The 15434-nt window shown below is 35.2% G+C and overlaps 1 protein-coding gene across 1 annotated transcript in view; it reads right to left on the bottom strand.

Annotated features, from left to right (window-relative positions):
- The window catches only part of MYCBP2 (MYC binding protein 2), a gene marked incomplete at its 5' end in the record, with an annotated part of 208140 nt that overhangs the window by 100156 nt on the left and 92550 nt on the right, over nt 1-15434 (bottom strand). The window contains 11 exons of the mRNA XM_082498138.1: nt 885-1076; nt 2737-2958; nt 3935-4209; nt 4834-5026; nt 7113-7209; nt 8752-8835; nt 8918-9052; nt 10099-10190; nt 11945-12072; nt 12173-12298; nt 13418-13590. Coding sequence (XP_082354264.1) covers nt 885-1076; nt 2737-2958; nt 3935-4209; nt 4834-5026; nt 7113-7209; nt 8752-8835; nt 8918-9052; nt 10099-10190; nt 11945-12072; nt 12173-12298; nt 13418-13590 — 1717 coding nt within the window. The remainder of the gene's footprint in view (nt 1-884; nt 1077-2736; nt 2959-3934; nt 4210-4833; nt 5027-7112; nt 7210-8751; nt 8836-8917; nt 9053-10098; nt 10191-11944; nt 12073-12172; nt 12299-13417; nt 13591-15434) is intronic.

The following is a 15434-nucleotide window of genomic DNA, read 5'->3' as shown; positions in this document are numbered from 1 at the left end:
AGTTAACTGTACTTCAAGAGTTAGGTATTTCTGCCTTCAGTAATTTCAAAATTAAGAGAGGACAGATACAAATCTTACATAATAATAAAATCATCTTTAATCAAGACGTTATCAAAAGTTGGGTTCTCTGTGAAAAAAGCCTGTTGATAATACAGTGACAATGACATCCCTTTACTAAAAAGCAAATTTCCATTATCTAACAACACAGACTTGATGATCTTAAAGGTCTTTCAAGCCATAACGATTCTATGATTCTACAATTATAGCCTCAATTAAAGTGTGTGATTATAAATCTTGGGATTTTAAGAAGCTGAACTCAGTACCACTCTCAATTTTGGAAAAACTCTACTTATAGGGACAAATGTAATACACACATTTTATAATATTAAATATATAAAGGAGGTATGTATAAGGACTATCTTACATATAAAGGAGACACAATGCATAAACGAAACACATTATAAATCCTGACCCATAGTCAAAAGCAGATAGAATTAGAACACACAAGGCAGCCGTGATACCATGAGAGGCACAGAGATGCTCAGGTATGCAGCACTGCCTCCAGTGAGCACCGAACAAATATATTTTGATTGTATATGTATGGAGACATGTATGAAAAAAGAGAAGCACTCAAAAGGAAATTGCCATTTTATGAACAAGTTGCAGTATTCTGCAGCCATAATGAAATAGCTAATTACCAACAGTACTTCCTTAATACAGTGAATACATGCTTTTAAATTTATGTTGAAACATCTGAAAGCTACTGAGAATTCCAGCATCTGTGAAAGATCTGCACATCTATATAATTCCTGCCACAGCCTCTATCACATTCATAATTAACTTGTCCCGAAAGACTTCTAGTAATGGTTTTATAGAAGCTTTACCTCAGATCCTAACGCCGATGCTGTAAGCTCACTCACAATACTAGCAAGCAACCCACAAGTATTAGAAACCAGGTGTGAAGAGAAAAGTTCGTTTTCTCTTCTAAGGCTGTTCCGTACTGGCAAAACAACAATGACCAACATCTTTTCCAGCACTTCCCGAAAGCTTGTCATCCCTGAAACATTTTCTTCACTCTGCATTGTGGAGAAAAATGATAAATGCCATTGCTCTTACTTAAAAGAAAACCACATTGATTTTCATATTTTATAAGCATTAGGTAATTGAAAAATCCATGACTTCTTAAAAATGTCTAGAGGGTAGAAAAAAATAATTAAAAATTCCCAAAGCCACTACAGTATATATTCCTTTGTGAAAAAGCTGATTAATAGTCTAGCTTCCAGAATGAGGTGGTGTGGACTCTGTTTATTGCATTGGAAAGATATATAGGTGCCCTTCTCAGGAGAGAGCTTTTCTTATAGCCCTCCTCGCCATAGTATCTGTAAAGCATATGTTAGAATACAACAGATATATAGCTACCTATGAAACTCTTCATATCATCATCTTCCCCATTGTCTAAAAAGAAACTTGGAAGATTTTGGCTTTGATGTTAGCAAAGAGAATCTTCTGTGCCAACAGGTAAGATAAAAACAGTGGTGGGATGCTTATACTGAATGAAGACTGCGAAACAAACCTAAACTTAGGCATCTACCATGTCTTCTACCTGGCAGTGACATTCAATGTTTTTCAAAATAGTTTATCCATACTGAAAGTCATTCTCAATAAGGAAAAATAAAATCAGCTCTACTGATGGAAATCAAAAGTTTGTCTTTCTCACCATTTTGTCTCCCCCAAAAATCCAAGTAGTGAACAGATAGGGAAGACAATCAGGTCAAGCAAACCTGTACAGATACCTGCACAGAACTCTTTCTGTCTTTAGCAGTTAAGAGGTAGCTGTACCCAAAATGGAAATGTTACCTTTGCATTTAATAGCTTTTGGTGATTTTTTTTTTTTTTCATTAATTTGTGCACATGCTTTCAAAGTCTCTGAAAGTTTTTAGCATGATAATGGCCTACAGGCACATGTTCTGCAGCTTAACTGTGTATTTTATGAAGAACACCAATCTTTCGAACTTACCTTTTGCTAAGGTCTCTGGTTGCTCAAAACTTTTGGTATTGGAAGACCCAACAACTATCCTTTATTTACCCTTCATGCAACATTCCTAATTTCATAAGATCTTAGCCCTCTTGTCTTCTAAAGTGAAGAATACTATTGAGCAGTCCCACCTTTGATTATCATCTTTACCCTTTTCATTCCTGTAAATCTATTCTGGTATAACAGAACTGCAAAAATACATCACTTGAGAGCCCTTGATTAGGAAACTGTTTAATAACCTTTGATAGAACTATATGAACTGGGCCTCCCTTGTTCACCTGCTTGTTGACTCCTTTAAAAACTCCGCTTTGAGACATGAATTTTTATTACCAAAGCTGTGCTGATTCTTCCTCAAAACACTAAATCTATCCACATGTTCATTCTTGTGACCACCCAAAAATCTAAAAAACTTGCAGGAAACACTATGCAACAGAAGACAACTTTAAACTATATTTCTGCCAATTTAATATTCCAAAATAAATAAGTTTTGCTCAGACATTCTCCAAACAAGAAATAATTGAAATATTTCAGACTGAATGAAGAAAATTGGATAAAATAGCAAGTTTCTGAAACAAGCCTTTTAGAAAGAAAACACTCAGGCCAATTCAACTACATCCTTATAAAGCTAAAACTTCAACTTACATAACTGTTTTTTGTTGCAAAGGAAAACAAGTTGTTAAATTTTTCATATATATTCTAACCTGACTAAGTTTTTCCATGTGTGCAACCAAAAGAGGAAAACGATGGGCCAGAGCAGAGTCATTCTCAGTGCTGACTTGTTTGACCATTGATCGCAGCAACGCCTCTCCATCATATGCAATCGGAAAGATAGAGGTCAGTTTTACTGAAGTATGGCAGAGAGCAGACATAACAGCAGCAAGAAGCCGGCTACTGGAAGTTTTGAAGTTTGCTTCCTGGATGTCCTAAAAACATAAAAAGAAATTAATAGAATGGGACCATTCTGTTAGAAGTAAATGAGGGAGAATGCTTTTGAAAGGAACTTTCCAGTTTTATAGTATCTCTAAAAATAATTTAAAGAAAGGATTTCATACGCTGTTAACTTTCCTGTGAATTTTACATTATATTCTTTCATGAGCTTCCATTTAGATCTTTCAAATTGGAGCAATTAAAATTTCTTGGTTGACATGTTTTAAAATATAAACCCATTTAAAATTACTTTAAAAATAACAGCACCCTTTGAATACAAAGCACTTACTATAATTAATCAAACAATTTAATTAGAATAATATATTAAAGAACTAATTCTTCCTTGAATTTTTATAGGCTAAATGAATTTCCACACAAAGAAGCAAATTGTTTACATCTCACTCCAATCAATGCAAGTAAGCAACTATACTGTTTAGATGTGGGATGCTCATTCATAATAAGGAAGATACTTAGAAGCAAGCTATTGATTATCGAAGATTGCCAGTTTCTCATATACTTTGCTGGATCACAGCACTGCTGTAGTATTTAATAATGAGAAATAACTCAAGTATTAGTGATAAGTATAAAAAATGCCACATGTATGCTCCTAAGCAACGCGCAGCAAGAGTAATGAAATAAGGCATGGCCTCAACACTAAAAATGCAGGTGCTGAGAGTTACCAGCACCACAATTTTTCTTCACTGTCCCAGAGGGAATCTTACTGCTAAGGGAGACAGAAGTTCCTAGGCTCTTGTTGAACTTGGACACTTTCTAACAAAAAAATAACAAAACAACAAAACCAAGCAAAACCCAAGTATTAACAAAAACAAACCACAAAACAGAAAAAACAGAATTCAAGTTGCAAACCAGGATGAACACAAGAAAGGAATAAAGGTTTTAAATACTGCTTGGCTTCTCTTTGAGCCAAAGGGCAAGCTAAGTTGTAATATTTACTTGCACCATTTAACGTACCTGGTCCAAGCAATTCAACAAGTCGCAAAGACATGCCCACTGGAGAGATGGTGTTGGATAAAAGGAATGAAAGCAAGCTGTGAATGTATTATGGCACTCTTGAAGAACAGCTTCTAAAAGACTGAGAGGCTGACTGAGATATCCTTGTGGATCGTTGTCCAACTTCACCATGCAATGATCGACCCCTTCAGATAAAATTTTTCTCAGCAAGGTCCTAGTTTTTCCAATGCAATCTGCTAGTTTGCTGGTTTCTTCTACAACTGCCTTAGCCGTAGCTAGAAGGTTACACAAAGAGGAGCATTAAATGTACAATAAATGAAACATTTTCACATTAACATGCACATTTTACATGCAAATAAAGCAACTAGAGTTTAGCAACACTGATGAACCTACATTCAGAGAAATTAATTTCAAAAGGAAAACAGTGAAGGCTATTAAACTACATCAAAGAAAACTGAACCAGAAACTTCCAATTTTCCAGTCTTTCATAATATATGCTGCATTTTAATATTAGCATTGTTAAACTACAGGCACGAAAAACAGATATACTGTCTTTCAAATTTAAATTGTGCTCCCCACCAAAGGAGCTACTATGTACAGAAATGGGAAAAAAGAAGATACAAATAGTCCAAAAGAACTCAACTGTAAAGCCAAACAAGAAATAAACTTTAAAATATACAAAAATTACCAGTGTAAACGTGGTGTTGGATGCCTGCTTATGCATATAATTGCAAATATCCCATTTCTGACAGCAAGTCTCGTAATTGCTCCAGTAAGACCATCTGTATAAGTAATTTCATCTTATACAATATCCTACATGAATACTTAGATCAAATTTTGAATGTCCTGTAGATTATTATTTATTGATAAATATAAAACAAGTGAATTAAGAGGAATACCTGATATTGGATATATTTCACAGGTATAGACCCTCAGCAACCTCAAGCAGCAAGTGCCCACAAAACGCAACCTTTCTAAATCTAAAAGAGTAGCAGTGTATTGGAATCCTTTAAGTCCACGAAGTTCTTCAACTCCCAGCACCAGTGTTGTCCAGCTCCAGTGAAGAATGCTCAATAAAGATTCAAAGCATTCCTATTTCAGGGTATGAAGGATATAGAAGACAGATTTTGTGTTAAAAACAAAAGCGGACTTTGAGCATCAGTGTAAGATGAAAAGCAAATAGCATCTATATCCATGTTTATTATGAAAACATATTTATATTTATACACATCTACCATACAACACACAAATCCTATTTGCTTGAGAATAAAAAGGAGCACTGAGAACGCGGGGAACACTTCACTGTAATACCATGCTAAAAGCAATTTATAATATGTGGTATAATATTACGTGTTTGGAAGTATCTCAATTATTTAAGAATTAGCAACTGTTTGTAGTCACCTGTAATGCAGATTTTTCGGTAAATTTTACTTGCTTCATCTGCACATGAATAGTGTAATACCTACTTTTAACAGAATACACTCTTGTCGTAACATTAAAGACTTATCAGGGCTGTCTTCGCTTTCTTTTTAAACAGTTATGATCTGCAGAATCATGGGAACTATACCACATTTACAGTACTTGAAAGTTCAGCCAAAGCACATGACAGTCCACAAGAAATTTGAGGATTTAAAGTTTTGTTTGTCCAAAAATTTGTTTCTACTATCATTAAATGTGGTTGATAATTTCATAAAGTTGTACCTCAGAAGGCAAACTACAAGTATTTGGTATTAAATACCTTCAAGTTGCAACAATCAAGCTGATTGTTCAAAGTTCATTATAAAATACTTAATGCTCCAGAAAGCCAAAATTCTCCTCTTATCCCAGTTCAGATCTATGGTGAGGGATAACAGCAGCAAGATAATGAAGAGGGAGGATACAAGCCACAGGAGTTCATAGCTTAATGCAAATATTTTTAAGCAAACATATAGTAAGAGTAGCTATTAATATGTCAATAATATGATTATTAAAAATGCAAATTGTGTAGATAATACATTTCTAGAAGAAACCTGAACAGGAGAAGATAATCAGACAATACTGAAGAAATGGAAAATACATAACAGAGAAAGCAAGCTGGTTAAGAAAATGGGACTATGAGTGTCCATATGGATGCAGTAACTTCAATGTAACTGTCAGTTGAGAATACTGACAGTACATGGAATGAGGTATAAAATATAAACTAGGATGGAACTGAAAATAAAATAATCATTGCTTGTAACAGATAAAGAAGGGACTGTACTTCAAAAACATGAAGACGGAATTGGCTTTATCCCGCATGATAATCGTAGAATCATAAGTCACCTAGGTTGGAAGGGACCTTTAATATCACCGAGTCCAATCATCACCTAACAGTGCCAAAACCACCACTGACCACCTCCCTAAGCACCATGTCTACCCATCTTTTAAATACCTCCAGGGATGGCAATTCCACCACTTCCCTTGGCAGCCTGCTGCAATGTTTGATAACCTGTTCAGTGAAGAAATTTTTCCTAATATCCCATCTAAACCTCCTCTAGCAAGCAGAATTTGCAGTTCAACCTAACGCAGTATTCCTCAAAATTTGACTAACCTCCTTGAATGTGAAGAACTGCTATCTTCTATTAATAGTTGCAGTTCTCTGCGCCTATTAATACTCCTTACCTCAGCTTACCAAAGTTTAATTAAATGCTATATGATCCTCAATGTATATCGGAATGCATCCAAGAGGAAGATGAATCTCACCAATGACTAATTAATGATAGTAGCTTAAAAGCCATGGAAGAGAGCATGTTGTAAAGCTCCCTCAAAACTCTAAATATCCTGCTAATATTAATTTCTTGGCAGGGAGCAAGGCTTGTACACTGAATACAACCAGTAAGTATAAACTCAACTCCACCACCCCACCTCCAAAAAAACCCCAAACTAAGTAGCTCAATCTTGTAAAAAAATACATTACTAAGCTCTAACTTTTAGGTCAATACCAAGCTTAGCTTAGATTTAAGTTTACATCTGAAATCTACAGAAAAAGTAAAAAAAAAAACAACAAAAAAAACCCCACAGTATTCTATGTATCAGTATAGCTGACTTCTGTTTGATAAAGTAGAAAGAAAAACTCCTTAGGTATTTCTACATGTATGTCTCTTGATTTTATAAGTGTGAATGAACTTGCAGAAAACAGAAGATTCTTGATAATACTCACCACTGAGACGGTTCTGGCAAAAGACCGCTTTAAAATATGCACAGGTTCACTGGTTTGCTGTTTTCCTTTGGATGCACTGCCATCACTTGTTGGCAGCCTGGAAGAACAATTTAAGAACTGACCTGAAATCTGCACTTTTTACTTTTAGCATTTTTACTGTTTGCCTTGTTCAAGTGGAACAGAAGTCAAAGAAAAGTTTAAGGTAATTATCCAAAAAATGTTCCATTTCAGCATAACTTCCTCCAGTTCCTAATCCTTCTAGACCAGTAATTAAATATCTTGAATTCTGTTCAACTGACAGAATTGTGACAATTGATAATAAAGTTGAGATTTAATTTCATATGAAATTATTACACATATTTAGGTCAAATGGGGTGATTCTGCCCCTCTACTCCACTCTCGTGAGACCCCACCTGGAGTACTGCATCCAGCTCTGGAGTCCCCAACAGAAGAAGGACATGGACCTGCTGGAGTGTGTCCAGAGAAGAGCCACGAGGATGATCTGAGGGCTGGAGCACCTCTCCTATGAAGAGAGGCTGAAAGAGTTGGGGCTGTTCAGCCTGGACAAGAGAAGGCTCCGGGAAGATCTTATTGCAGCCTTCCAGTACCTAAAGGGGGCCTACAGGAGAGCTGGGGAAGGACTTTTTACTAGGGCGTGTAGTGGTAGGACGAGGCGGAATGGCTTTAAACTGGAAGAGGGCAGGTTCAGATTGAAAATTAGGAAGAAGTTTTTCACTTTGAGGGTGGAAAGGCATTGGAACAGGTTGCCCAGAGAAGTTTTGAGGCCCCATCCCTGGAGGTGTTCAAGGCTGGACGTGACCTTGGGCAACCTGGTCTAATGGGAGGCGTCCCTACCTCTGGCAGGGGGGTTGGAACTCAATGATCTTCAAGGTCCTTTCCAACCCAAACCATTCTATGAGTCTATGATTTACTGTATTTCTTCAGATGACATTTTTAAGACTTGAAATATCTTAAAGAACACTAGTTTTGTGGAGGCAGAATATACGCAGAGGTAAAAAATACAGGCAGCACCCGTTACTGCAGCACCTTTATTTTTGTGCTACTCATGGCTCTTCAGCCATATCCATCCTTCAGAAGCCCCAGGGCTTGTTTGTCTTTGGCTACCAGCCATCCCTCCATAGAAATCACCCAAACAATTAATGGGTTATGCCAGGACTTTATGTGCATCAGTCAAAATGAAATCCTCCTCTGGAGAGATAGGGGTCTATGGACACAAAGCTTACCAGCAAAAGTAAGCAAGCTGTTCTGTTAAGTGACCCTGAAAAGGACATAGCAAGAGAACTGGCATGAAGAAATTCCAAGTTTCAGAAACAAGGTAGGGGTAGGGGGAAATATATAAATATATATGTATATACATATGTGTGTGCGTATATATACACATACACACAAAATACAGAAATTAGGTCTTATAAGTATCTGACGAAATCTGAAAAAAAATAATATTAGCAATACAGTGAAAGAGTTCCTGCTTTTTAAAACATAGTTACATAACATTTCTCATGGAAATAATAAATAGTTTAATACAATAATCATTTCATGAAGCATATGCTTACTTTAACAGGGCTTCTGTTTAAAAAACAAGTCAACAAATTGTTCTAAACAAAGGTCAAAATATTACCTGTATAGTAACTGTGGGATCTGCCCTGCATTAACATCTGTACCATTATTTGATTTCTTGGAACTTTTAAACTGAAATATAACACTGAAAGAGAAATAATCCAAATATTATTCAAGTAATACGAGATCTCTTCTTTGGCATTAAAAAATATATACAAAAATTTTACCCATCATCTGTAGTAATAGAGGCCTGTCCGTGAGATCCACAATCACTGCTAGGTCCTGACACTCTTGCCCAGGCTACATACCACCAGCCAGCTTGTAGAAGTACTGGTTCATCAAACATCATTGCATACTTCTCTCTGGGAGAAATAAATTTTGAAAAAAGATATATGTGAATCAATTTTTAGATTATTCTTTAAGGTATTACACCCTGCTTATAAAAGAAAATTGAAAATTAATGGAATTAAGTTATTAATCTCAACTATTTATTTATATTCAAAATTTTAAAATATGTCATTGAAAAATACTGTAGCAATTAAAAAAAAAACTAATTCAGAAGGACCTACAAATGCCTAAGTCTAGACTGATCTTGCATTTTGAAACATTCAGATATCAAATGACAAATATAGTAAGGACAGATTAAGTTAAATTAACACACACAAACCCAATTACATTTAATACATAATACTGCAAGTACTAATTATAAATATTAATTATATTTTTTAATTCAATTTCAGAAGAATTTTGTAAGCGACAAAAGCTTATACATAAGTTCTTAGGAATTACACGTGAATAGTTAAGAAAGTAGTAGAATACATATTTAGGGGTATTGATACGTGAGAATTAAACCTAAAAGAATCAGTCATGTATGATTTGAATGTTAAACTATTTCACAACACAGAATGAAAAAGCAGCCAAAACATGGCTAATCACATCCATATGCACAAAATCTTTCAAGCAATAACTGCTTGTATTCTAATAAGCTGAAGCACAATAACCCTTCTTTTGGCTATGATAATTTCATATTGCAATAAGTTTCATGATGAGTTGTTTAATGCAAATACCCATTTCTGCTTGAAAACATCCTTTTAATAGAAGTATTCAAAAGAGCTGCTGCAACATTTTGTCATATCTTCTCATCACAGGAATATGGGATTTGACTTGATTTGTACAAGAGCAAGTGTGAGATGATTATTCCTTCTTTTAATTTAGTACCAAAATGGCTTGGTGAGGTATTTGGTGTTTTAGTACTTTACTCAACACACTTTGTTTTACATCACTTCCTACAAACTTCTAATGATGTAGGCCATCTCTGTTGATATTTAAAGTGATTTTAAAACATCTATGAAGAAAGTAAAAATAAAGATCAAGAAGTAGGTAGAAGTAGGTAAGAAAAACATCTTACCTAGCAGCACAATCATACGCCAAGACATCAGTTTCAGCAAGAAGGTCTCCATCAGTCTCATGGTCTCCCCCATCTGGACCCAACTCAAACAACTGGTGGAGTAAGGAAAACGTAAAAATACATCTTAGGTGTTAAAAACCTCGTAATACCACTTTTTTTGTGTCTGGCATTCTGGAAACTGTGTACTACTATTCTTCCCCCTTCCCAAAAGTAATTGCTAGTTTCTATCACTGACAGGCAAATTCCCATCTGGAAGTCATGATTTTTTAATATCATTAACTGTTAAAAAATAGCAATTGACACTGACCTCCCAGCCTTACAGCCAGATATATTTTAAAGGGGAGACACTCCCTAAATCCTGCAGGCAAGTGAAATACAGAGCATCTAAACAAGGCAAAGTTGCGGGAAGGCGCAGGCTTTATGTCATAGATTGAAATGCACTGAAGATATACTCAACTTCTCTGGAAAGGGACAGCTTGCAGCTTGACTGTTTAGCACAGCTAGTCAATAGCATCATAAACAGCTGGTGACTAGGACAAAAGATGATACCTTTTTCAACAGAACTCATGTTTCCTACTCAGTCAGAAATAATTTCTACAGCTTGATGAGTTTGAAAGAGGACCACAATATGTGTCTATGACTTCTCTTGCGAATACCTAGTTAATACACAGTTTATCTGTGATAGGACTGGTAAATCTTATCTTGGCTATAAGCTAATCCTGGACAACCAGAAACAAAAAAATGCCACTAGAGTGCACTCACAAGGTTACTACCTTTAGTATTTAAAGCTTAGTCATGCTTTTTTTGTTGTTAAGTTTCTTGGCTTTCCTTAATAATTTGAAATTCTCAGTCATTGTGTCAAACTAGAATAAAGTACAACTTATTTTGGATCTCCTGTTGTCTTATGCAAATGTTACTGCTAAGCATACGCCATCAATTTCTCTAAAACAAACCTTAATACCTAGTCATCTCAAAATAGAAAAAGAAAACTCAATTACCTGCTAAATGACAAGTAACAATAACATATTCTGAATATACACATCTAATATAAATCTCAGACAGTTAATTAGATCCTTCCTTTACTTTGTCTTTCAGGGAGTTTCTGAAATAGTTATTAAATGCAGGAACAGAAGCTACTTATCAGAAACCAGAGCTCTGTTATCACACTGTGTGTTTATGTCAGCTTTTTCATCCAAAGCCGGGTTTGTTTATTTATTTAAAATCAATGCAGATGCTCTAGCCCTAATCATCCTTTTGTCTGCCACAAAGCAGAGTTAAGTATGTCTGGTGCCATTCACTCTCAGTTGAAGAATCCCAGCTGAGAAGCTGCCCAGAGAGCAGTCTGAGAAAGAAGTGGTAGGGACAGTGGAAAGCAACGGCTCAGCAGGCACCAAGGGAATTCCAGCTACTGATAAGTACGCTTTTTCTGTTTTTGCGAAGCAGTCCCTCGTGTATCCTGACATAGGACATGATTCTAACTTGAAGCCCACATCAATTTTCTGCAGGTGGACCTCAGAGCTTTGAAATCACAGAACCCTTCAACCCACTACTGTATCTGCTCAAGACACCTGTAACGTGGCACAGCATTTAGTGAAGGTAGGAATGAGCAAATTCTTGACATATTCTTAAGAATAGTAATTCTCAGATCTCTACTTCACCCACCTTACCTGCATAAGGTTCATTACTTCTCACTGAGAAGCTGCCTTCTAGTTCTATTACTAATGCTTTTAATATACAGTAAACCAGTAATTCATGAAGAAATAAAATTAATCATGGTTTTAGATGCATTTCTAAAGTTCTGATTTTGAGACACAATGTTGTTTAAAACAAAACCAAAAAAACTTACCTTTATTTTAGCAGTGTATTCACCCCTACCTCCAAAAAGACCAAGACCACCTAACAAAATATCCGTATCAGCACAGAAACGGATAGCTTCTACTGAGTGGGCTGAATAACCCCAGCCTCCTCCATGGCCTGCAGAAAAAAAAAACAACAAAAGTACAGTTAAGCTACCTTAGTCTTTCATTCCGCAAGCCTGATCAGCTTGTGCTATAAAATTTTACTGTGTACATACTTTCAAATCTGTTAACAACACTATAGTCTTCTTTAGAATAAACTTTCATTACTGCTTGAGTCTCCTCTTCTGTATTTGCTATACCCATTTTTAAGTCCTGCATAGCAGCCAAAGTATCAAGACAACCTAAAAGAAAGCAAAACCAAAAAGAACTCAAAATTTCTTACTGTTGACCATAATTAGTGAAATGGAAATGAATACAAGTTAAAAAGATCAAAGGAACCTAACTGTTTTGTCCCTAAACCACACATAGGCTACCAAATATCATTAGAATTTTGACTAAGTCAGGGGTCACGCTGCTGTAGGTTTGCTATTGAAGATACATTTCATTTAATTTATTCATTTTCTAGAACGACAAAGAAATGTGATCAAATCTACTTTGCAACTTTTCCAATGGTAAGTAAATTGCCAGCAACACTTTTTTTTTTTTTCTTCCCTTTTTACATTTCCCATGTTACTAAAAAAGAGTTGAAGTAGTAACTGAATTACAGGCAGATTTGAGAGACTTCATAAAAGGCATTTTGTTTCATATACATGGGTACCTAACATGCCTTACTCTGACTCAGACACAAAAAAGTACTGTTCAAGTGAACGTTTATCACCTCTCTAACACACAATGAAGAGAGCAGGACAATGAACTGATCACTCATCACAATCAGTAAGCAAGTGAGCTAAAATAACCTCCAAAGCTGTGCTTTGAAGGATTAGGTATGTTGTATACGGCCAGTTTATACATCAACACCACGGGATTATTTTTTGTTTTCGTAAGCTTTTTAGACTACGAAAGAAAAATCACATTACTCTTAGCACCCCATTATGCAAAACTGCAAAGAGTAAATTCTTATTTTATATATTGAATTTACTCTAAAATAAAAATAGCGTATTTAAGAGCACTTTTTTCCTGTCTTTTGGAGACTCCAGGTTAACTTAACAGTTCTAAATATTCTGCAGACTGTCCAAAAAGATCATTTAGGCATGTCTTTTACTTTATTATGCTGACCTCTAGTAGCAGGTTCCATCATAATTCTAAAATCCTCTAGCATCATTAAGTTGGCAGAAGATAACCATTTTGATTTAAATTAATGCATATCAGCCAGATCATAAGTGTTATGAGCAATGGTGAAAGATTACAAAGTAAAATTGTAACTCAAAGTCAGAAAGCTGTTAAATTACAGTTCATTTAAACATTAAGTAATGTTTCTTTATTTCATCTAAGCTTCTGACTCATCAACTATAAATGTATACCTAGAATGTGCAAAGCTGCATGAGATCTGGTGGTTAGAGCTTTGGAACCTGTTGGTAGAGCAAGTTCTGGACTCAAAATACTACACCGGGATTGCATGTCTGGAGCTGAGGGAAGTCTGGAATCAGCAACTACTGCATTGTAACTCCACAGTTCCCTAGCATTTGGTCGAAACCTAGAGCAAGACAAAACAGAGTAAAAAAACCCTTTCACTTACTAAAAAAATACAAAAATCTAAGTGATAATTAAATTTTATAAGCTATTTAATGTAAAATGTAGATCTGCTAGTACAAACTCTTAAAATTGAACATCATTACACCAAATACGTATAAATTTTACTAGCTTAACACACTAGCAAGTGGAAAGACAAAAACATTCTTATTGTACTTCAAGTCAAACAGTTATATTATGGGTTTACAAATTTCATATAATGTTAGGACAATTTTAAAAGCTAATAAATATTAAAACAGTATAATCTATTAAGAAGCATGAAGCAAAGTACTAGATATCATGGCAGATGGGCTCAAAACTTAAAAATGCCAAGTGAAAGTAAAAGGGTTACTCACCTTCAAATAAGAGTTTAAAAGATCTTAAGAAATCCAACATATTTTGTTTGGGCTTTTTTTTAAATGGATAACATCACCTTATGAGTTTTTAAGGGATTATACAAAAAGGGCAGCATAAACAAGGGAATTCAAAGACTTTATATACTACTGATTAACATGGAGAAAAAGAAAATGAAAAAAAAAAGTAGTCTCTGGTATCACTACATAAAAGGAAGAAACAGAAGATACAGGCCTTCGGGAACATTCTGAATAAGCACAAAAGGAACTGTCACTTGGTACAATGTTTGAAAAATCCAAATGGGACTAAGATGGTCTAAATAAAACTAAAGAAATAGTTTTACCTAAAAATATTATAGGACACCATATGTATTCAGGATTTCAATGAGTTTGCAATGTGCAAGTTTATACACACACACAAAATTAACTTAACTGCTTGAATTTCACTACTAACTGAAAAAGTAAGTCACAAAGCTGTGAAGAAAATCTTTAAAATCTACGTAATCAAGAATGCTGTCTCTCTGTACAGATAAAAACCCCCCTTCATTTAAATAGGCATGAATAAAACTACCCAGGAATAGTAATTAATATACCAAATATTTCGCTACTAATCATTAACATCTCTCTGCTTTAGATTGTTTTAGTATTTTCCATTAAACAAGAATGGGATATAACACAAATAAATCTGCACAGACTCCAAGAATCCATTTTTGAGTTAAGTATTTAAGCTCTAGATTTAGTTCTACAGTCCCCAAAATTTTGCAAGACAAAACACCTCAATTCATGCCATATTTACCCATATTATCTTTAACATGTGACTTTGAACTTCCTTGAGCTGAATAACCATTTTAGTGTGCTACATCAAGTTGAGTGTCATCACCTTTTCTCCCCTTGCTGCTTTCCCATGGCCATTGATAACTGCATTTTTCATAAATTGAGTCTTTTAGTGTGTTTAATCATGCTGATAGTATCATGACTGAGAGCTTTAAGGGATGTGGATGCTACTCTTCCTTATTTCAAATCTCAGCGTAATTTAAATAAGAACTGGTACCTAGTTAATGAGATTCAAACAATCCTGGGGATGTGCATAATCCAGAACTACAGTCATCCAAGTAATTTCAGACATCATAAAGGAACATGCCTAGCAAACATGCATGCTTCAATGTTAAGTGGCTATTAAGTTCTTGAATCTCAATTTTGGATTAAGACATCCAAAGCACAATGCAAGTAGCTTATAGACACAATGATCTTTTGAAGATATGACCTACATGATACTATCTTTCCCAGATGAATGCATACTAGCTGGTTCCCTGCTTTATTCTAACTCTAAGTGATTATTCCTGTTTTGCTTAAGTCTTCAAACAGTTTAAACTTCATCCATCACTTGCACTCCGATGACAGGTCAAATTTCTCTTCCACATCCTGGCTAACACAGCTTTTAAATCATTATAGAAGA

Source organism: Vanellus vanellus, assembly GCF_965231255.1.
Source record: "Vanellus vanellus genome assembly, chromosome: 1".
NCBI classification, from domain to species: domain Eukaryota; kingdom Metazoa; phylum Chordata; class Aves; order Charadriiformes; family Charadriidae; genus Vanellus; species Vanellus vanellus.
Note: the sequence above shows the minus strand (reverse complement) of the source record. Positions and strands in the feature narration are given on the sequence as shown.